Here is a 21,815-nt window from a genome sequence, read left to right on the forward strand (position 1 = left end):
AGGTGATTTTGGATGTGCGGGTAAAATTTCAGGTCATTTGGACGTCGTTTGGTTGGGTTTTTGATCGAATGTGAGTTTCGGAAGAATTTGATAAACTTAGGCTTGAATCCGTGGTGAATTGATGATTTTTGTGTTGTCTGGCGTGTTTTGATGATTGGAACAAGTTCGTATGAGGTTTTTAGGTTGTGTTGGTGTTTTGGTTGAGGTCCCGGAGGCCTCGGGGTGAATTGGAGTGGTTAAAAGAGAGTTTTTGAAGGTTTCTTCAGGTCTGATATTGCTGGTATCTGGTATTTTCGCTTCTGCGGAAATGGACCGCAGAAGCGGTTCCGCAGAAGCGGGTGAGCGATCGCAGAAGTGGTCAGGCATGGGCTAGGGTAGTTCCGCATAAGCGGAAGTTGGTCGCTTCAGCGGGTCCGCATAAGCGGACAATGTACCGCAGAAGCAGTTTTGAGAGAAACCGCAGAAGCGGAGTTCGAGTCGCATAAGCGAAGTCTGGATTTTTAAGTGAAGACCGCATAAGCGGATTTTTGGCCGCAGAAGCGGTCCCGCATAAGCGGAAGTGGGACCGCATAAGCGAAAATCGCTGTTGGCAGAAAGGTTTAAAGGATTTATTTCATCCGCGAGCTCCACCATTTTTCCTCCATTGTTGAGCGAGCTTGGGAGCTATTGACGCGATTTTGTGAGGGTTTTGACTGGGAATAAATTGGAGGTAAGTCCTATGGTCTAGAAACATCATTTTTATTGAAGAATCTACCTTTAATTCTTGGAAATTGAGTAAAAATTTGGAAGAACTAGGGCTTAGGTTTTGGAATGAAAAATTGGGATTTGAGGGGGCATTTGAACTCCGATTTTGGTAAATTTGATATGTATGAACTCGTGGAGAGACGAGGAATCCGGTGATGCAAATTTTGTAATTTTTCGAGAAGTGGGCCCGGGGCTCGAATTTTGCCAACTTCGTGATTTTTGATAATTTTCGAGTCTTTTCGATTGGGTTATGCTCCCTTAGCCCATTATGATGTATTCCTTGTGGTTTTGACCAGATTCTACGCACGAGGAGGTTGATTTGCGAGGCAAGCGCAAAGCGAGCTAGGATTTCGGCCGGCTTGAGGTGAGTAACAGTTATAAATGACGTTCTGAGGGTTTGAAACCCCGGATTTGCACTATGTGGTGCTATGTTAAGGTGAAACACACGCTGTATGATGAGCATGGGGTTGTTACTGCTGGGGATTCGGACTCGGTCCATCCCGATTGATGACTCTACTGTATTTTTAGCTGAGACTTAATTAATATCAGTATAATCTGGTTAATTGCCATGTTTGGGGCCTTGTGCCGATCTGTAGAACCCTTAGGGGGTACTTTGTACTAGTTGACTTCACTTCACTTGTCAAAATCATACCCTCAGTCATGTTCTTATCTGTTAAACATAATATGAACCGGCTTTGGAAATTGGCAATCCAAATGAGGAACACCTGGGGTTGGAAACCCTGTCTTAGCTGAGTGGGCCCGAGAGGCCAAGTCTATATTGACTNCGATATGTGGGCTGGGATCCCTATCTTAACTTAGTATGCCCGAGAGGCTGTGTTTATAGTAACTGAGAGGGGTTGAGAACCCCATAGTGAGGGTATTTGATATGTTATGGATCGGGCTGCACGCCGCAACAGTATATATATTTATGTGGATCAGGCTGCGCGCTGCAGCAGTACATTCATATGGATCGGAATGCACGCCGCAGTAGTATAGCGCTTGCGCTGTAGGGGCCCCTCCGGAGTCTGCACACCCCCAGTGAGCGCAGTCGACTATTATTATTGGATCGGGCTACACGCCGCAGCAGTATATATTATTATTGGATCGGGCTGCACGCCGCAATATATATATATATATATATATATATGGATCGGGCTGCACGCCGCAGCAGTATACTGTACGGACCGGGCTGCACGCCGCAGCGATATAATCATACTTTCGGTTATTGTGAGAAGTAAATGAGTTGAGTACTGGCTTAAAGGATTTTTACCTGACTTCTTCATTTTTTTGTTGTTTAAATGTTCTTTCTGCTTTGATATAGAATTGCCTAGTGCTTTTTACAAGATTTCTTTCCGTCAGTCATTATTTATTGCTATTACTCACTGAGTCGGAGTACTCATATTTCTCCCTGCACCATGTGTGTAGATACAGGTATTCCAGAGGCGTAGATTGAGCTATCTCTGCTATTCAGATCTCACCGGAGTCATCGAGGTAGCTGCATGGTGTCCGCAGACCCGATTTCTCCCTCTATCCTCTTTACTTTCAGTATTTTAGACTATCTTTTGTTTAGGCTGATTCTCAAACTGTATTAGAGGCTCTTGGCTCGTGACACCGGATCGGTGGGCTTTGTAGTGATGATATTACGTTTTCTGCACATTGTATTCACTGTTTCAGATTTATACTTATGTTAATTTGGTATTTTAAAACCATGTTAATAGGTAATGAACTCTATATGAGGGATTGAAAGTGTTGATTTGGTCGGGCTTGCCTAGTATCGTGTTGGGCGCCATCACGACCAGGGTTGGGGTCGTGACAAGTTGGTATCAGAGCCTAGGTTACTAGGTCTCGCAAGTCATGAGCCGATTTAGTAGAGTCTCGTGGAGCGGTACGCGGACGCCTGTATTTCTCCTCGAGAGGCTGTAGAACCTTTAGGAAAAATTCCACATTCTTGAAATTCTTGTCNACTTAACGAAGCTACAACAACTCTCGGAACCCCATTTCGACCCTCAGATCAAAATCTCACCTATCAACCGGAATTCGCCAAAATACTAACTTCGCCAGTTCAAGCCTAATTCTACACCAGACCTCCAAAACCAATTCCGATCACGCTCCTAAGTCATAAATTACCTAACAAAGCTAACCAAATCATAAAAACTCTGATCCGAGCTCATATACAAATAAGTCAACTCTTGGTCAAACCTTTCAAATTCAAACCTTTCAACTAAAACTGTTCTTTCAAATTCATTGCAAAATTTCCTGAAAACCAAAACCAACGATCTACATTAGTCATAATGCATAACACGGGGCAAGTCATGCCCAGGAACTGGCGATCAAGGTGCAAAAGCTCAAAACGACCGGTCGGTGGCTGCACGCCGCAGCGATATATGGATCGGGCTGCACGCCGCAGCGGTTATTATATATATATGGATCGGGCTGCACGCCGCAACGGTTACTATATAGTACCTATTGAGCGTGCGTGCTGAGTGTGAGCACTGACTGGTAAGAGTTGAGTCACGAGTGGCAGAGAGACTAGCCCGAGGGGCGATAACTATATACATGCAAATGAGTGATGTTTGCCTGAGAGGCCTGTTTATGAACTTGTTGATTTTCACTCCTTTTTTTTGTGAGTTTCTATCGAATATGTTGATTTATCGACTGCTTTCACTCTTCTTTATACTGAGCCTCTGTCGGAAAGTTGAACAAATATTTTCAAAACAACCTTTATTTTAATTGGGGTTTATGAGATGTTTAGAAACTAATCACTGATTTGGCATTTGGTTATTTCCACCAAGATTTTCCGGTTATGAAGTGTTTATGAATATTGTTTTGCCCGAGGGGCTGTTTTATGAACTATGCTTTGTCCGAGGGGCCGATTATGGCTTTAATCGCTATTATTCTTTTAAATGGTATTGAACCCCTATTGAAACTGCTGGAAGGTATTTCAAAATGATTTTTACTAAAAGTTGGGTTTTAAAAGGAGAGGTTGACTCGTATTATGATCCGAAAGCCTGTTGTGTTTATTGAGCCTAACGTGAATGTGGATTCATTGTTTCCTACTGCTCAGTCTTTATTTACTCTTATTACTTACTGGGTTGGAGTACTCACATTACTCCCTGCACCTCGTGTGCAGATTTAGGTATATCGGAACCTGGTCGCGGGTGTGGATTGGTTCAGGCGCGGAGCCTTCAGAGTTAGCAGGTGGCTGCATGACGTCCGCAGCACCACTCCCTTTTGGACATTGCTATTACTGTATTTAGTACATTATTTTAGACTTGTCGTTGTATTCAGACCGGGATAGATGCTCATGACTAGTGACACCCCGATGTCGGGCTTGTATTTTTATTTCGCATTGTTATTTTCAGAAGTTGTTATGAAACATTGTTTAATTAAAGGCTCAAAAATGATTTTTAATGCTTAAAGGTTGATGTGAGTGTTGTGTCGGCTGGCCTTGTCTTCACGAGAGGCGCCATCACAACCGGGCCGGTTTGGGGTCGTGACATCTTCAAATTGAGCATCTACTGCTGGAACCCAAGATGGCCCACCTAAAATACCAATATCTGGGATCCTGGGACTCATGCGGGGGCTAACTTGCAACAACTTCAAAATAAGCACCAAAATTGCACTATCCATTACTTTCTTAGACATGCTTCTCATTATTCATTAAAACACCTAACAGAAGAAAACTTGAAATTGCACCATCGGGTAATATGAGAGAGGAATAAGTGTCGTGGTTCCAACTAATCTGCCATCATCCTCTGATAGGAGCATGATCATATTAATTAACTGCTCAGACCATCTTAGATGATTGATCATTTTTTACATTAGCAAACTCTTCACCTTATGCGCTGAAGGACAAAATTTAGATTTTTTGAAGTAGGAATTCATCTTTCAGACACATCCCAAGGCAAAATTTGCACATATTGAAAATATTGAAGATGAATTTAATTTTTTACCAAGTTTTATAGGTGGCTTTATGAATAATCTAGTTCTAAGAAGTTATACAAACTCGAAAACAAAATAGTGCAATGACCAAAGCAACTGAGACCTTTGGTGACTACATCAAGTTGTGTGCTAAAGTATACTAGATATAGAAGAATTAAAGCTGAGGGTCTATCGGAAACAACCTCTCTACCTTCTCAAGGTAGGGGTAAAGTCTGCGTACACACTATCCTCCCCATACTCCACTTGTGGGATTACACTGGGTTTTTGTTGTTGTTGTTGTTGATATAGAAGAATTAAATATTCTAAAATGTATTCAAAGCCAAACTAATGGACTTACTTCTCCATACGGCACTCCAGGTACTTTCTGGAGAGGTGTCTACACTCCTCGGATTTATGCCCAGCAGATTTAAGACAGTTGAGGTATTCCTTCTTCTCCTAAAATAGACCAAAAAGAACAGAAAATAAGAAAAAGGAATTGAATGTCCCACGGAAAACCTATGCTCTATCACGATGAATTTCCATCTTTCTTAGCAAAAATAGGAAGCGAGATGCGGAAGGCAACACCAAAATAAATTAGCTATGAGAGTTTTAAAAGGAATTTACCACGTCACATAAATGCATGTGATCCAAAGGAAAAACTCCTTTTTCTGGTGGAACGGGTCTCAGTCCTCTATTTCCTCCAAATGCTCCCCCTTCAATGAAGTGAAATAAATATTTGAAAGACGAGTAAAGAATTACGAAACAAATACTCATAAAAATTGGACCAAAAAGCATGCTGCTCCCTCTGGTTTAGGTTGTTGCACATTACATGTGGCTTTGGAATAGGCTCAACCTCCTTGTGCTTCCAAAGAAGAAGCTTTTATACTACTATCACTTAATTAGTTTGAATTGCTTATTTAGCTTTGTCCCTCCAGAAATGCCTTGAAATGTCTAAAATGCCTTTGCATTGTGTTTTTTCATAGTAAGGCATTTGAAAAACTTTTTGCTTTCTAGAAAGAAAAGAATACAGTATTTACTATATTAATTCCAACTTCCTATCAAAATATCATCCTCTTGGCTTCCAGTTTTGTTATTTAAAAAAATGCCGCAAGTTTCACAATGAGGACAAAGAATCATACCATAGTTGGTGAAATAAGAGCCAGGATTTCTTTTATAACGACAATCTTGTACACACCACGACTAATCACTAGGTACTGCTACTTCTCACCAACAAAGTTAATGGGTAACTCTATCCACCAAAAGCTTAGATAGATGGGAATAAGTAACCTAACCTTTTTAGCTTACTATGATGTGAACCCTAGTCTTCCATGGTACATTGATTCTGTTATGAATGAAAATAACATCTTGGAGGACATATTGGTAAATTTAGCAAGTTATGTATGGGACCCGGGTTAGAAAATGGTTAAATACCACTAGGTTAGTAAAAAGGGTATGCATATTGTTGAGTAAAAGGTCTGCTTCTCATTTCTTTCTCTGAGTGTCTGTATTCTCTCATCTCCTTGCTCTGAGTCTGAGCTTCTCACCTTTCTTCTCTATCTTTTGCATTTCAGTTTAGTATCTCTAATTCCTGTAATAGTCTTGAGTTGAGTTGTAATTTCTTGTCACTGTTGAAGTAATAGAAGTGTTGAAAAACTGGTTTGTTACATAGGTGCTTTCATCGATTCGAACTTCAATGGCAGCAGTGATACTAGATAAATTCAGCAATGGTAACCCAGAGAGCTGGGTTTATTGGGCGGAGCGTTACTTCAAATTCCTTGGCTTCTCCGAGGAAGACTGGTTACCTCTTCCTTACTTCTACCTTGAAGGTGAGGCCCTCGCTTGGTTTGATTGGCTACATCGTAACAAACAGTTCTACGAGTGGAACCACTTTAAGGAGAAATTGTTTTTGCGATTTCGAAAATGGACCTTCGCAGATTCCAATAGGAGTGTGGTTGATTCGTCCCTGGCTTATCCTCACGACGTTAGTTATGCTACTTTGTGTTCGTCTAAAGCCCAGGTATCTCCCTTCAGGTCCAACTTCTATGGGTTAGAATCTACACTCAAAGTGGGAAACTCAGAAGCGAAGCATGTGTTCGATGAAATGCCTACTAGAGCTTTCGCCAAAGCAGTGAATGAAACTTCTTCTGTTAAAGCAGCGTGGAAAAGCACAGATGCCCACGTCTCTATTTCAAACTTTGCTGCTGATTTGAACGATAATTAAAACGGCAACTTCCAGCATTCATTTTCCTTCCACAGTGGGTTCAATCCCTTATCTACCCGTCCTTAAACTTCATGCTTCTGGTGCCCTATTCTATGATGGGGACAAGTCCGCCATTGACGAAGACAAGGTGTTTGATGACAGTTCCAAGTCGACCACGACTGCTGTAACACATGATGATATTTCAGAAATTTATATTTCCCCTATGGTCGATGAAAAACGATTTGGAATCGTTGAATAAGCCTGCAGACTTAGTAGACGCAACAGAGGATCTTGATTGTAAAGCTAAGTTGATGCAGGAAGGTGCAAATGCATTTTCTGCTATTCCCTTGGCAGTGCCTTATGGACAGAGTGCTTCTAATTTTTTCGAGCTAGAACACTTAATCGAGCCGGACAGCAACACAATTCCCGTACCCGATGGTGTTGCTCATACAGAAACGCTAGGTCCAAAACTCAGCAATGGCCAAATGTTCGACAAAATTTCTGGATGGAATGAAACAGGCTCACTGATTAGCTTTCAGCTTGCAGACACCAGGACAACATTTAAGTACGTATTGGATCATGGTGGTAAACTGGTTTCAACTTTCAATCAATTGTTACTAGTTAAGGATTGCGTAATTCGATTCCCATTCGATCCCGGAGCGGATCTATTCATTGTGAACCTTGGTGGACCTGTTACTATTCTTGGCGAGAATTTTAAGACCTTGAGTCTAACCAGTCATACTGAGTACATGCAGGCACCACTATTGATGGGATTGACCGGCAAGTTTTGCTCATTCGCATTTTCTAACTTTACGAATAAAGTGTGGAATCACGAACAAAATGGTATTTACATTCCTACATTCTGAAATTTAATTAGATACTGACAGTTACATCTCCAACTTTTCATCAGTATTATAGTGCCGAAAAAGATCCTTCATCCGACTTGATAGAGTTGAAACCGGGTGCTGAAGTGGTAGTAAACAAGGTGCCGAAGTTGTTCGATCAAAATTTTCAAAAGACCAACACAAAGTTTGCAAGAACTGGCACATGGAATATAAGCGATGACTTATACTAACAATTAACAACCAGTCAAGAGTTGAGCTCAATGACTTCCAGGTCTGCATTTGGGTCGACACAGGGCAAAGAATCGAGGTTGATAGTTTTTGTTTTGACTTGTTTATAAACAACAGGCAAGATAGTATATGTGCTAAATATGAATGGCGGTACAAGGCATCAAACTATCAATTTTACTTAAACAACAACGAAAGGAATGTGGATGCACGTGGTGGAAGTCGCTATTTTGTTGGTAGTGATGATGAAATAATCAACACCGTGACAACCTGTGAGGGTGAAGATAAAGCATGTTTTGAGCAAAAGATTGGAGAAATGGATTCAAGGCTTGACAAATTTAAGAAGGAGTTGAGAAAAGTCGCTGCCCTTGAAATTGTTCATTATTCAGTGATATCTGAGCATGAATGTTCTGTCTACAAACTGCACATATCTGCCAGGCACCTTTCTAAACTTTACCATCATGCTTGTAAATATTGGTGTCTAGACAAAAGAGCTACAATTGCTAAAAATATTGTTTCTAGCCTTGTTTTAGTTTCCATTATCCTAAGAGAAATGCTTTCCAGAAGGATCTGAAGAGATTATATCCTGTTGTCAATGGATGGGTGATGGAACAATGTGTTGCCAGACTAGATGGGGTTAAGTTCAATATGGTTTTTCATGAGTCAGCTTGTGAGATCACAATTGTTGCTCTATATCTAATAGCTGACTCAAAGGAGTTGCATATTCCAGCATTGTGCTTTGCAACATTATTCTCATGGGAACTGTTTGATAATTTCTTATTGATGTAACACCTGATCCACATTCAAGTCTTAGTATAATCATCGCTATGATATCAATGTTGTTCTACTCGAACCTTGAGGACAAGGTTCTTATTGAGGATGGGGGTATTGTTATGAATGAAAATAACATCTTGGAGGACATATTGGTAAATTTAGCAAGTTATGTATGGGACCCGGGTTAGAAAATGGTTAAATACCAATAGGTTAGTAAAAAAGGTTTGCATATTGTTGAGTACAATGTCTGCTTCTCATTTCTTTCTCTGAGTGTCTGTATCCTCTCATCTCCTTGCTCTGAGTCTGAGCTTCTCATCCTTTCTTCTCTATCTTTTGTATTTCAGTTTAGTATCTCTAATTCCTGTAATAGTCTTGAGTTGAGTTATAATTTCTTGTCACTGTTGAAGTAATAGAAGTGTTGAAAAATTGATTTGTTACACTATATCAGGGGCGGCTCTACGGCTAGGCCGGTGAGGAACTGGGGATTTACAACCGTACTCTATATTTGCATCACCTTTTAACCTGTACCCTATTTTAAAAATTATTGATTTAGTAGCCAACTAATAAAAAATTTGTAATAATATGATAATTACACCCCTGACATCACGCATTAATCGTGTGATTTGCAACCCCATTCGTGAAAAAAGATCTCTTCCTCTCCTCTCAGCAACTTTATCAAAAAACCTGAAACTTGTCCAAATTTATCTTCAGAATCACACTTGCATGAAGTTGTTTCACATTGAAGCTAAAAATTCATGCTAATGTTGCATGAAGTTATTTCACATTGAAGCTAAAACTTCATGCTAATGCATGCTGAAGTTATTTATCCAGCAGCCTACAATTTTGTCATGAGTTTTATCCGAAACTTCAGTCTAAACATGCTGAAGTTATTTAGTTCATTTGCTACAACTTCAGACTGAACATGCTTAAGTTATTTAGTTCATTTGCTAAAACTTCAGACTAAACATGCTTAAGTTTTTATCATGCAGTATGCAATTTTCTAAAGAGTTTTTGCTAATGCATGCTGAAGTTATTTAGTTCATTTGCTAAAACATCATACCAAAACATGCTGAAGTTTTGTAACGCAATTTACAGTTTTGTCCTGAGTTTTATCCGAAACTTCAGTCTAAATAAGCTAAAGTTTTTTAGTATTTGCTAAAACTTCATACCAAAACATGCTGAAGTTTTGTAACGCAGTCTACAGTTTTGTCCTGAGTTTTATCCGAAACTTCAGTCTAAACAAGCTGAAGTTTTTCAGTTCACTTGCTAAAACTTCAGTCTAAATATGCTTAAGTTTTTGTCCTGCACTATGTAATTTTCTAATTTTTTTTTCTAATACATGTTGAAGTTATTTAGTTCATTTGCTAAAACTCTATACTAAAACATACTGAAGTTTCGTCCTGCAGTCTACAGTTTATTAAAGAAGGGCAAAATCATCTTTTTAAAGCGCTTTTAACTAAAAAATGGGTACGGATGCAAATGAAAAAAATAAAACGGGTATAAGTTAAAAAGGGGCGACAATAGGGCACCCCATGCAATTTTTACAGAGAAAATCTCACTTTATACCCATCAATTCTAAACTATTTACCCTTTAATGCCCAGGCCCAAACTATTTACTACTCCTACCTATGGGACCCAAATTATTTACCCGGTTATTCCCTAATAATATGAACGTGCGGCTTATCCCCCAGCTCAACTGCTTCTCCAACTCGTTATCGTCACTAATCTCTGACAAAGTATAATTTTTTACAGCTCAAACATCGTTGACTTGCTAATTCCCCTTTGCTTGCTGAAGACAGAGGAAATAGGAAACTACATTTTAGGTGTTTTTCCACGCCAATCAAAACCTTAATTTGATCAGTGCCTTCAGGTGGTTTTTCTTGTTACTTCTCATACGCATTGTTAAGTTACTCTGGACCTCTGCATTGAAAAGATTTTGTGTGGTAATTATTGATATGATTAACTCGGACATTTTCGATTTTGCTAATAGAACCTGCAAAATTGTGGGTCCCTACGAGTTGAATCGAGGGACATTTTGATTTTTGCTAATGTTGTTGAATCTTTTTTTGGGTGATTGATCAAATGATTTTTAGTTACTATAATGATTGATCAATAATATGAGGGAGTAATAAACTTTGCATTTGAGTTGAGGACTAATACCTTCTGGAAGTTCATACTGAAATTTGATCACAGTTGGAGCTGATTTAAAGTGATCGAGATAGAAATTTTAGCTGAAAATCGAAAAAGGACACAGTTATCCAACAGTATACTACTATGGTATACAATATGTTGTAGAAGTATATAGCTATACTACAATAGTATACTGTTATAGTATATAATATACTACAACAGTATATTGTAATAATCGAAAAAGAACACAGTTACCTAACAGTATACTGCTACAGTATACAATATACTATAGGAGTATATAGTTATACTGCAACAGTATACTATTATAGTATACAATATATTGTTGTAGTATACTGTAATAATTTGCAATATACTATAACAGTATGCTGTAAAAGTATACTTATTACCCGTAAATTTACTTGCCTTTTCCCTTTTAATTTGCTTTAAGCTTTTNTGTGAGGGTGAAGATAAAGCATGTTTTGAGCAAAAGATTGGAGAAATGGATTCAAGGCTTGACAAATTTAAGAAGGAGTTGAGAAAAGTCGCTGCCCTTGAAATTGTTCATTATTCAGTGATATCTGAGCATGAATGTTCTGTCTACAAACTGCACATATCTGCCAGGCACCTTTCTAAACTTTACCATCATGCTTGTAAATATTGGTGTCTAGACAAAAGAGCTACAGTTGCTAAAAATATTGTTTCTAGCCTTGTTTTAGTTTCCATTATCCTAAGAGACCATGCTTTCCAGAAGGCTCTGAAGAGATTATATCCTGTTGTCAATGGATGGGTGATGGAACAATGTGTTGCCAAACTAGATGGGGTTAAGTTCAATATGGTTTTTCATGAGTCAGCTTGTGAGATCCCAACTGTTGCTCTATATCTAATAGCTGACTCAAAGGAGTTGCATATTCCAGCATTGTGCTTTGCAACATTATTCTCATGGGAACTGTTTGATAGCCGTTTTTCAGACCCATTTCTTATTGATGTAACACCTGATCCACATTCAAGTCTTAGTATAATCATCGCTATGATATCAATGTTGTTCTACTCGAACCTTGAGGACAAGGTTCTTATTGAGGATGGGGGTATTGTTATGAATGAAAATAACATCTTGGAGGACATATTGGTAAATTTAGCAAGTTATGTATGGGACCCGGGTTAGAAAATGGATAAATACTACTAGTTAGTAAAAAGGGTATGCATATTGTTGAGTAAAAGGTCTACTTCTCATTTCTTTCTCCGAGTGTCTGTATCCTCTGATCTCCTTGCTCTGAGTCTGAGCTTCTCATCCTTTCTTCTCTATCTTTTGTATTTCAGTTTAGTATCTCTAATTCCTGTAATAGTCTTGAGTTGAGTTGTAATTTCTTGTCACTGTTGAAGTAATAGAAGTGTTAGAAAAACTGGTTTGTTACAGATTCCAATTTCATTAATCACTAGCTCAAAAGAGAAAAGAGAATTTATTCGATGCACGCGATTGTACGTCTGTTTAGTTATAAGAAGCTGATATCATATAAACTTCAGACATCAAATAGGTTTGGCAACATATGCAACTTTTCTTCAGAATTTGGTTCCAACAAGTTTCATATTATATCAAGACCTCATTGAGGTAACAATGCCACCTTCCAAAAAACAAAAGGGAATACGATGCTTTTTACCCGGCAAATAACAAAATATGATGCTGAAACCAATCCAATCAAGCCATTTACTTTGCAAGCTTCAAGCCTTGCTCTAATGACAAGGGAGAATGATAAAAAGTTAACTCCTTCGCATAAATGATTGGCAAGCGTATATGGTGAAAACTAAAAATAGTTGTTACAGTCATAGGTTGAGGAACAAACTCAAAATGTTAAATATCAATAATCAAGTAAGCACCACATACACACACACACACCATACATATCAATAAGTTTTCCCGGTATGTTACACAGATCAGATATACCGTAGTTAGGGATGGCAAATGGCGCAGGGCGGTGCGGTTGCGGGGCAAACCCTCGAAGACTTCAACCCGCCCCACCCGGCAAAGCAAATTTGCTGTTTTTAACAGCCCGCCCGCGCAAACGGTCCGTAGTATTCATTCTGTCTAATTTACTAGAGACTAAAAGGAACACCGAAAGAATTCAGTCAAACTTACTCTGGACTTAAGTATGCCATCATAATCCGCTTGACATGAATTTTGTTACATCACTTACTAAGTAGGTGAGTGCAAAATACAGTAAAGCTAATTCTGTGCTTCTTTGAATATATTCTCAATGAAGAAAAAAAAAAGATAACTTCTCAATGAAAAATCACATACTCGTGACAAATTCTTATAAAAATGGTGTGCATCTGATAAGAGAAGTAAAGCAAAAAGCCTATATAGAGAGTAAAATCACCTGCACTCATTCCGGAGACGCTGATTGTTGTATCCTGCTGTCGTCACCGTGATTTCGTTCGGAAGTCTGATAACAGACGGAGCAGAGAAGCTTTACCGGGAGGAGCAAAAGAGTCTTTTTGCTGGGCTTCAATTGGTGGCCCAACTCCTCCGGTCTCCGGAAGACAAGATGGGCTGGTCTCAATGATGTTAATAGATTTTGATCCGTATTACTGCTCTATTATATTGGGAAATTACCAGTTATGTCACTTTACAAACTTTTCTAACAAAAAATAGCCCAGAACAAAATATCTATTAAAAAAGGCCCAATTGTCATTTTTGGTCCAAATAGTTTCAATTAATGTCAGTTTTTTTTGTATCCGTTATTTTTCGTATAGAAAACCAATTTGTCTATACACTTTAAGCGTACCATAGATTTTGTCCTTCTAGGACTTATTCTAATAGGAGCATTTGTAGTAAAATATAGTTACTTTATTTGGGCCAGCAAATGCGTCTGGCATGCGTTGCAATATATTGCAAATGAATTATCTTTTTTATGAACTTCAAGTTCATATTATTTTATTCGAGGATTTAGGTGTACAAATGATAATTCATTCCACATAACTTTTTCTCAACTATTTATCATGTCTCCCCCTCATGTTAGAAAAACTAACTTGTTTCCTCAACTTTTGAGAATCCATCTTTGTGCGTTATGATGTTAATCAAAATATACACCGCACATCAATAATAATAAGATGAAATTATTTGGTTCCTCAACCTGAACCACTTGTGAGGGGAGAATGTAATATACTTTCGTATATAACCTATATCAAACTGATATAGATAACTTTGTTCTCATAAGCAATAGTTTAGCTATTAAGTGGAGGCACTCAATAAATTATTTTGCTAAACCAACTGTGATGTAAACCAACTTATCAAGATAAACTATCTTGAATAAAAAATCTGAAAATTATGCTCTAAATTAAATTATTGAGCAAGATACCTCGCAAACACCAGGTTGCAGGTTAATAATAATCGCACATGTAACCATCTCATAAATGCATCTTATGTGGTATACATGGAAGATGAATGGGCTCATATTCACCTTTGATATTTCCAGCATTCGTGGGATTCAATCCCGATTTTAGTTGGTCTATTAATTAATAAGAACAAGCAACGTAGGAGAATTCGTAAAGAACTTTCTAGTTCTTTAATATTTGCCCATATGAACTCTCTTTTATTTTTGCACATCATACTTAAATTGATATGGCTAAAGTAGTTATGCCAACTTGATAAATTATCAATATTGATAAAGTTCAGGTTTACACCATGACACGTGCAATTATCAATAAACTCCAAGTTTATTATGATATGGGTTTATATATCAATAAACATCCACTTTATTTTGGTACTCTTTTATTTATGTAGTACAAACTGGAGAATAAAGCGGGTAACTTTTCACATACATATTACCCCGCTACAAGTTGTAGTAATAGAAGATATATAATCTTTCTTTATATTTATAGTGTCAATATAACCAACCTCTTTCGCTATACTTTGGAAACTGAATAAGTTTCTTCGAGACTTACTACAACACAATACCTTATTGGTAATCAATTGTGTTTCTCCAAAATAGTATAATTGGCTCTTGCAGAGTTCTCAATTAATTTTGTACTATCACATTCATCAACATCCATATGCTGAATATCTCTTTTAAGGAGAAAGTTATACCATTATGGTCATGATCAAAATTATATGCAAGATATGCTTCTTGCATTATTGTTGTCCTTTAATAATCACATTGCCAAAATATTTTGGCGTACAATAGGTACGTGACCAATGACCATTCATGCTATAATAATGACAATATTTTCTTATATCATCTCAAACCTCCTTCTAGAGGTGGGTGTGGTATATTCACTACCACTAGCACGTTCATATTCTTCCAAGAATGAATGTTTATTCATAAATCAAATGTTGTCACATTCACATCATGAATGGACCATAATCATCTATATGTGCTTTATAAAATCTCATGTCAAATCGATGACAAATATTACTTTCACAAAGTGACGAATTATTATGATCATCCTTATTATTTCATTATCACAATGATGACGGTTATAATTTCGTCTGTTGCCACGTCCACATCCATTGATACATTCATAGTAATAATTTTATCTTCTTTCAGACTTATCACATATTACTATCACATTCTCTTAAGGGGATGAGAATGAAGGAAATTAAATGGGACGAGTTTTCACTTCTTGTACCCACAATCATACATGAATTTGATCATGGCAAGGCATGAAAATTTATCACTTCACGTGGTTATAATTTTTTACAAACTCTATTAGAGTTATAATCAAGATTTATCGTCTTTGCTTGTATATAAGATCAAATTATAGAATTTCAAAAATTTAAAAGAGAAAAAATAAGGTGAAATACTTACCTTAAATCCAGAATTTAATCATGAAGGAAGTTCATGGAAGAATTGACAATCATTGTGCTCAATCCCAAAGCTTCTACTTAATTGGTTAGAGTCTCGTGCTGATAACGTGTTATGAACAGTAAAAGAAGAAGAAGAATATTGCAGAGAAAAGAAGAGAGAGAGAGAATTCTTATTGATTTGGGATCAATTACAATGGAATAGAACCCTTATATTTATAGGGGAAAAGTGACTTAGCCACCAAGTAACAAGCCCTAAAATCTTTCTAAATATAGACATTCACCTTAAATAGAATTCTATTTATAACAATAAGTTGGAAAACCCAACTTTTTCGAAATTAGCTTAAAAGCCATATTGCTTTGACCAAATATATTACATTTCTATCCCTTATAATTTTTCTTAATTCCGAAATTACCCCTCAGTAGAAAACCCTACAACATACCATCTTTTTCTTTTCTCCAATCTTGTTGCAGCAGCCTTCTTCTCCATTCTTGTTACAACGTACTCTGCTTTCTTTTTCGTCTTCTTCCATAACTTTCTTTCTTTTCCTTTCATTTCCTTCTTTACACTTCATTCATTATTTTTCCCTTTTTTTCTTTTCCTTTCATTTCTTTGTTTACGCGCCCCTCCTATTTTTCAGTAAAACACTTTTACATTTGGTTTACTAATATTAGACCAAATATATATACTGCTCATTTCTGTAAATTTTATTGGTCGTAACTACGACTTTTGTGGCTAATTTGCCAACTTTTTCTTTTATCTTTTTTGGGGGTTTTCATTTTTCCACTCAAGAATAGCATCAGCAGCAACTCAAGAATGGATTTGATTAACAAAGAAAACGTATAGAGGGTTTATGACAAATGATGAGAATAATTAACTATCTCCATTCTTTGGCCAATTGCTTTCTTTTTAGAGTAAACAAAGGATTAATTTTGAAGATTTCAACTTGAAATTTCTAATGGATTCTTGGAAAGGGGTTGATGAATGAGAAGCTATGAACGAATAAATATTATAGTAATCATCTTCTTTATAATGTTAATAACTTTAAGGATATTTCAGTCATTTTAACAAGAAAAAGTGTTTACCAGCACTTCTTTACCAAACACTTCATCAGCTTTTTTTCAGTTTCAGCACTTTTATCCAAACACGTAACTGCTTATTTATAAAACAAGTTCCAACATTTATAATGTGCTTTTAAGCACTTAACTTAAAAGTCACTTATTTTAAGTCAATCCAAACGGGCTCATAGTGTGACTCACAAGCGGGATCTAAGAATAGTGCAGTGTATGCAGACTTTACCTCTTGTGTGAGATAGAAATATTATTTCTAATAGACCTTCGGCTCAAAAAAAATATTTTCAAAATATACTTGAAAAATAAAAGAGTAAAAAAGCTAAGATTAATTTGTGACTCATATGACTAAATATTCGATTTAATAAAAATACTAAGTGCAAGTACTCCCTCTGTTCACTTTTACTTGTCCACAACAGACTTTGCACTCCCCTTAAGAAGGAATAAATTTATAATACTCATAATGATAGTATTTTAAAAGATCTTGAAAAATAATTTAGGAAATGAGCTGTTAATGATAAAATAAAACTACAATATTTTTTTATCTTTTTCTTGATTTGCTAAAATGAATAAGTAAAAGTGAAACTGCATTTTTAATATAATGGACAAATAAAAGTAAATTGAGAAGTATTTATTTACGTTTAAAGATATTTATTTACCGTTTAAAATCAACTTGAACCACCGAAAGCTGAAAAGATTGGCCAAAGTTACAGGGCTCCTCTCTTCAAGTCCACTAAGCCCCTTAGCAAGAAAAGACCACGTAGAGCGTCTAGCTCTGAAAGGTTTAATTTAACAAAACAAAATAATTGACAAAACACAAACACATTGAGTTTTACCACAAAGATTTGTATAAGCATGGTGCACAAAATGCCAATTCGGTGACTCAAATATACCTTTAACAGCAGCATGCTTAAGGCCACCAGCGACGTCTTATTCTGAAACTCTAATTCAGGGTCCGTTGTCTATATTTTTAACTTTTTATTTGATTCATTTTTCTTTGTAATCCTTAATTCAAGATATTAATCTTTTATAACCTTTGTGATCGATAAGCTGACTGGGACTGAACTTAGAAGTCCTTAAAACGAGCTAAAAAAACTTTTAAAGTTGAAATGTTGTCGAGCTCATTTTGCAAAAAACTTAAGTTTTATTTATATCGCCTTTCCCTGCAAATTCTCCCTAGCGTAGCGGCCAGCTTCCCTCACCCTAAAAGAAACGGAACACTAAATTCTCTCTTTAGTGCCTTCCCAAATTCCAGAACGTTTACCAATATTTCCTAGAAACAAACACACTGGTAAATGACAGCACAAATGTCTAATAGAGAAATTGCAATCACATCATTCTCCATTGTAGTCCTTAGCATTGCAATCACATCATGAAAACAAGAAATGCTCTTGCTGTCTTGCATATAGAGGTTTGCAAGGTCGGATTGCAAACTCTTGCTTGATGTTCTAATTATTGGAAATACAGCCCTGCACTTCACGGTCCAGACACTTGAGGAATATTCATCACTTGAATCAGTCAATGTTCCTTTCTTTTCATAGGAACTATAATAGCAGTAACGAAAATAAGGAACTACAAAGCTGCAAACTAGAGGGACAGTGTGTTTGCAGCAAAGCAAAAGCTTTCTACCCCCAAAAATGGATTCCTGAAGCAGGCAATATCCAGGGAACAATGTACAGTTTACAGCCGAAAACTTCTTAGGTTTCCTCAGAAGAAATGTGTACAAGGATTTACAGAAAATACTGGTCGTAATACTGCTCCTATAGTAGATGGATATTGATGTGCCACATATCCGGAAACGTGCTTCTGTTCCGATTGGCAACAATTGAATAATATACATCTGCAGCATAAGTAGCTAAGCTACTCTATGAGAATGAGTGTCAAGTGGTGTCAACCTACACATATGGGGGTGCTGAACTACCACTAAAACCGAACTCTTTAAGCTTCCTTTTTTGGACGAAGTTGGCTGCAAGATAGAATTTGATTTAGTACAGAATACGGATATCAAATATAACCAGCTGAACCAAAATAATTGCGACAAATATCAAGAACCATTCAGCCATGAAATATATATGAAGGAAATTGGCTTGTTGAAATTGAAGAAACTCTAATAAGTTCTAATTGAGAGTCAATTAATAACATCAGTACAAAGAAGTTCTGAAGCCTGATGTGGGGTAGGGAAAACTTGAGAACAATTCTAGCCTATAGGCAAATGAATACTCACCACCCCTATGTGCCATCCATGACTACTGAAGTCTTTAAAAGTAGTTGCATCCATCTCCTGCAGTAGCACAATTAAAGATCAGAGATTTGGGGAATCATACAGCTGTATGTTTGTTTGTAAGTAGATACTATGAGATATACACCTTAATCCAGCTACTAGACAAGCCATATGTCTATGTTGAGATCTCATTAACTCATGTCCCAAGTTACTTAAAGTTAAATAGCAAAACAAGAAGCTACGGAAACTACAAAAAGAAGGCTGCACACGAGACATTCCAAATAAAAATTTGCACTGAAAATGAAAAGAGGAACTAAGGCTACAGTCATTTATTCTATATGCAGTTACTCCTTGCTGGGGGTAGTCGGCAGGGGTATGTTCGGGATAAGGATCTGGCTTAGGTCTTGCAAATATGTGGGAGAAGGGGCGAGGAATCAGGAAAGAGAAAGGAGCATTGAGAAATCATTATGTACTGATCAAGTTTCTCATTTATGCTCTTGTTAATATTTAGTATTTCCATTCAAACAAGGAGATCATGATCTTCTCATTCCATTTCCATTGTCCTCGCTAATATCAAACCTCAGACAAAAGATAGACAATATTCATCAAGCTCAGTCAACTCTAAGAAGGCAATTAGAATTCTGGTATCATAGAGAGACTTACAATGCTATAGATGGGAGGCACCATTCTCTCTCCAATAGACTTTATTACAGGCATAACAGAAAAGCGTGGTGCCAAGTCCTTTGACCTAAAGGTCCACCTGAGATAAACAAAAGTTTAATGTATTCTCCGGTTACAAGTTGAGAAGGAAGCTTTCCAACTAAAATAACCAGAAAATTGACTCAAATTTTCACTTACCCAATGTAAGAGAGTATAGAGAACTGTGCCCATTCTCGTACCAACAATCGGAGCCAATAGTTATGTATTGAATTATCCACATTTATCAGAATCTGGCAATTAAAATACCTGATTATCACAAGATTTTAGAGTAGAAAATGACTACTAAGAACAATAAAGGTGGGTGTCCATACCGCCAGTTCTGCCACTGCCAACATAAGCATTGCATTTTGAAATTTTCTGTACAATCACACAGATAAAAAATTAAAGCTCAATAATTTATGAAACACTGAATCCAGCAATATAGGGTACCATATGAAACTAAGCGAATATTGCATACTTGAGCATTATGTACTTTGTGTAGATTGCTTCATGCATTGCAGGGATTTCCTCATCTTCTATAAAGGTCAACTGTTCTTGCAGAACTACTAAGTTCTGTGATATGTGGTTGAATATTACATAAAATGAAACGAAATAGCTAAGTGTGAGAAGTACCTGTATTATACACAGTTATAGAACATCAATATCAGGTGTGAGCAATAATGAAAAGAAAAAAAAAACAGTAATGCAGTAGGCAATGCTGCACACTCTTTCAAGTGGGAACAACCTAGTGGACTCACAGAGAAATAGGGTACAGAAGCTCTGTAGCCGACAAGAGTCAAGTAGAAAATAGATCCGAGAGCAGCTGTCATGCGGCGCTCTTGTATTGAAAGACGCTCGCACGTGATGCAGTATCCATAAGAAATGAGCAGGAATGAAACAAAAGTTACTGTTTGGAAGAGAACTCCTGTAACATAGACACCAAATGATATCCACAGAGAGCACACGTGATGATAAAAGCATGAATACCTGCAAGACGACGTCAAATAGAAGAACAATAAGAGAACGTAGAAGCAGTAGAACATCCAATGAGCAAGTTTAACTTCAGAATGAATATACATACATCTGTTTTATTCATGAAATAGCTAGAGAACATAAACTAAGGTGTTAAATTTAAAAAACTTTTAATATGTTAGGAAATTCTATCATCTAAGAGACCTTAGCAGGCCATGATTAAGTAGTTAAAAAAGCAGTTCTCAATTCGGATTGACTAGTTGTTTCACAAATTTGCATCAAACAGTCAAATTTTGGGAAACAAGAATAAATGGCATAAATGCCTTACCAGAAGAGGAAAGATAGGGTAAGTTGCAGAGTTTTGATAAGTGGAACAGAAGCCAGCGTCCATTGCAATCTGTTCGTCTGTTCTAGTGCACATAAACGACAAGATTATAGAAAGAAATTCCATAGCTCGACACCAAAAGATAAATAAAACTACTAAATTATTTGCACAAAAAGAAAAAAAAGGATTGCCAAACGCATAACTCAGAGAAATTGATTAACGAATAAAATTAAACCTCGACAAATCATATAGGCAACAATTCCTTTAGAGGAGCTTAATCATTTATAAAGAACGAACAAATTCATGACTGCCGAAATATTGTACTGACCGAATATTTTAACACCAAAAGTTAAGCTAAAAACATTGATCAGATAATGATAAAAAACATAAGAAACTAATTCAAAAGTGAGAGTGGAAAGAAAGAAGAGAAATAGAAAAGGAAATTGACCTGAAAATGGCGGTTTTTGCAAGTATTGAAAGTCCAGGAACAGACAGAGACGAACCAAATTAACGTCAAAATGAAATAAAGAGGAGGAAGCGTCCGGTACTCTTCGTCTATTTTGCTGGAATCATGTAAATTTTCCATAATTCCCCTACTTCCAATCCAAACACCCACCTTCTGCTTATTTTCATTCTCAACTCCAGGCCATTGCCCTTTCTATTTATACGCACGCAGCACGCACGTTCTCCTTTTTTGCTTTTCCTCCTTTTTCCCTTTTCTTTTTGTTGTTTTTCTTCTTCCTATATTTTCTCTTTTTCCTCTTTTTGCCTTTTTGGCTTCGAATTTCAACTACTACTACTAGTCTTCTTCTTCTTCTACTACTATTATTTTACGGTTAAAATTAATTTCTTGTTATACTCCCTTCGTTTCACTTTAAGTAATTTTTTGA

The 21,815-nt window shown here is 36.9% G+C and overlaps 1 protein-coding gene and 1 long non-coding RNA gene across 2 annotated transcripts; both read right to left on the bottom strand.

Annotated features, from left to right (window-relative positions):
• Window positions 1–4,673: 4,673 nt before the first annotated feature.
• On the bottom strand, window positions 4,674–13,384 carry LOC109238735. The gene is made up of 4 exons (XR_002069809.1): window positions 13,212–13,384; window positions 12,064–12,210; window positions 5,290–5,378; window positions 4,674–5,121 (listed from the first exon to the last, which is right to left on the bottom strand). It is a non-coding gene; the product is annotated as an uncharacterized LOC109238735 (long non-coding RNA).
• A 4,632-nt stretch (window positions 13,385–18,016) lies between these two features.
• Window positions 18,017–21,615, bottom strand: LOC109238736. Its single transcript, XM_019405208.1, has 9 exons — window positions 21,374–21,615; window positions 20,929–21,005; window positions 20,387–20,615; window positions 20,107–20,261; window positions 19,961–20,006; window positions 19,788–19,879; window positions 19,593–19,689; window positions 18,933–18,989; window positions 18,017–18,674 (listed from the first exon to the last, which is right to left on the bottom strand). Exons 1-9 carry the CDS (start codon window positions 21,509–21,511, stop codon window positions 18,564–18,566), a joined length of 1,002 nt encoding a protein of 333 aa, XP_019260753.1. The 5' UTR covers window positions 21,512–21,615; the 3' UTR covers window positions 18,017–18,563.
• Window positions 21,616–21,815: the final 200 nt, after the last annotated feature.

Source organism: Nicotiana attenuata, unplaced genomic scaffold (assembly GCF_001879085.1).
Source record: "Nicotiana attenuata strain UT unplaced genomic scaffold, NIATTr2, whole genome shotgun sequence".
NCBI lineage: Eukaryota > Viridiplantae > Streptophyta > Magnoliopsida > Solanales > Solanaceae > Nicotiana > Nicotiana attenuata.

Excerpts from the sequence above, each read along its gene's own strand:
- LOC109238736 (XM_019405208.1), bottom strand. The coding sequence starts at position 21,511 with ATGGAAAATTTACATGATTCCAGCAAAATAGACGAAGAGTACCGGACG. Across the intron at positions 19,690-19,787 it reads TCTATACTCTCTTACATTGG|GTGGACCTTTAGGTCAAAGG; the intron begins GTAAGTGAAAAT and ends TGTTTATCTCAG. Across the intron at positions 18,675-18,932 it reads ATGGATGGCACATAGGGGTG|CCAACTTCGTCCAAAAAAGG; the intron begins GTGAGTATTCAT and ends TCTATCTTGCAG.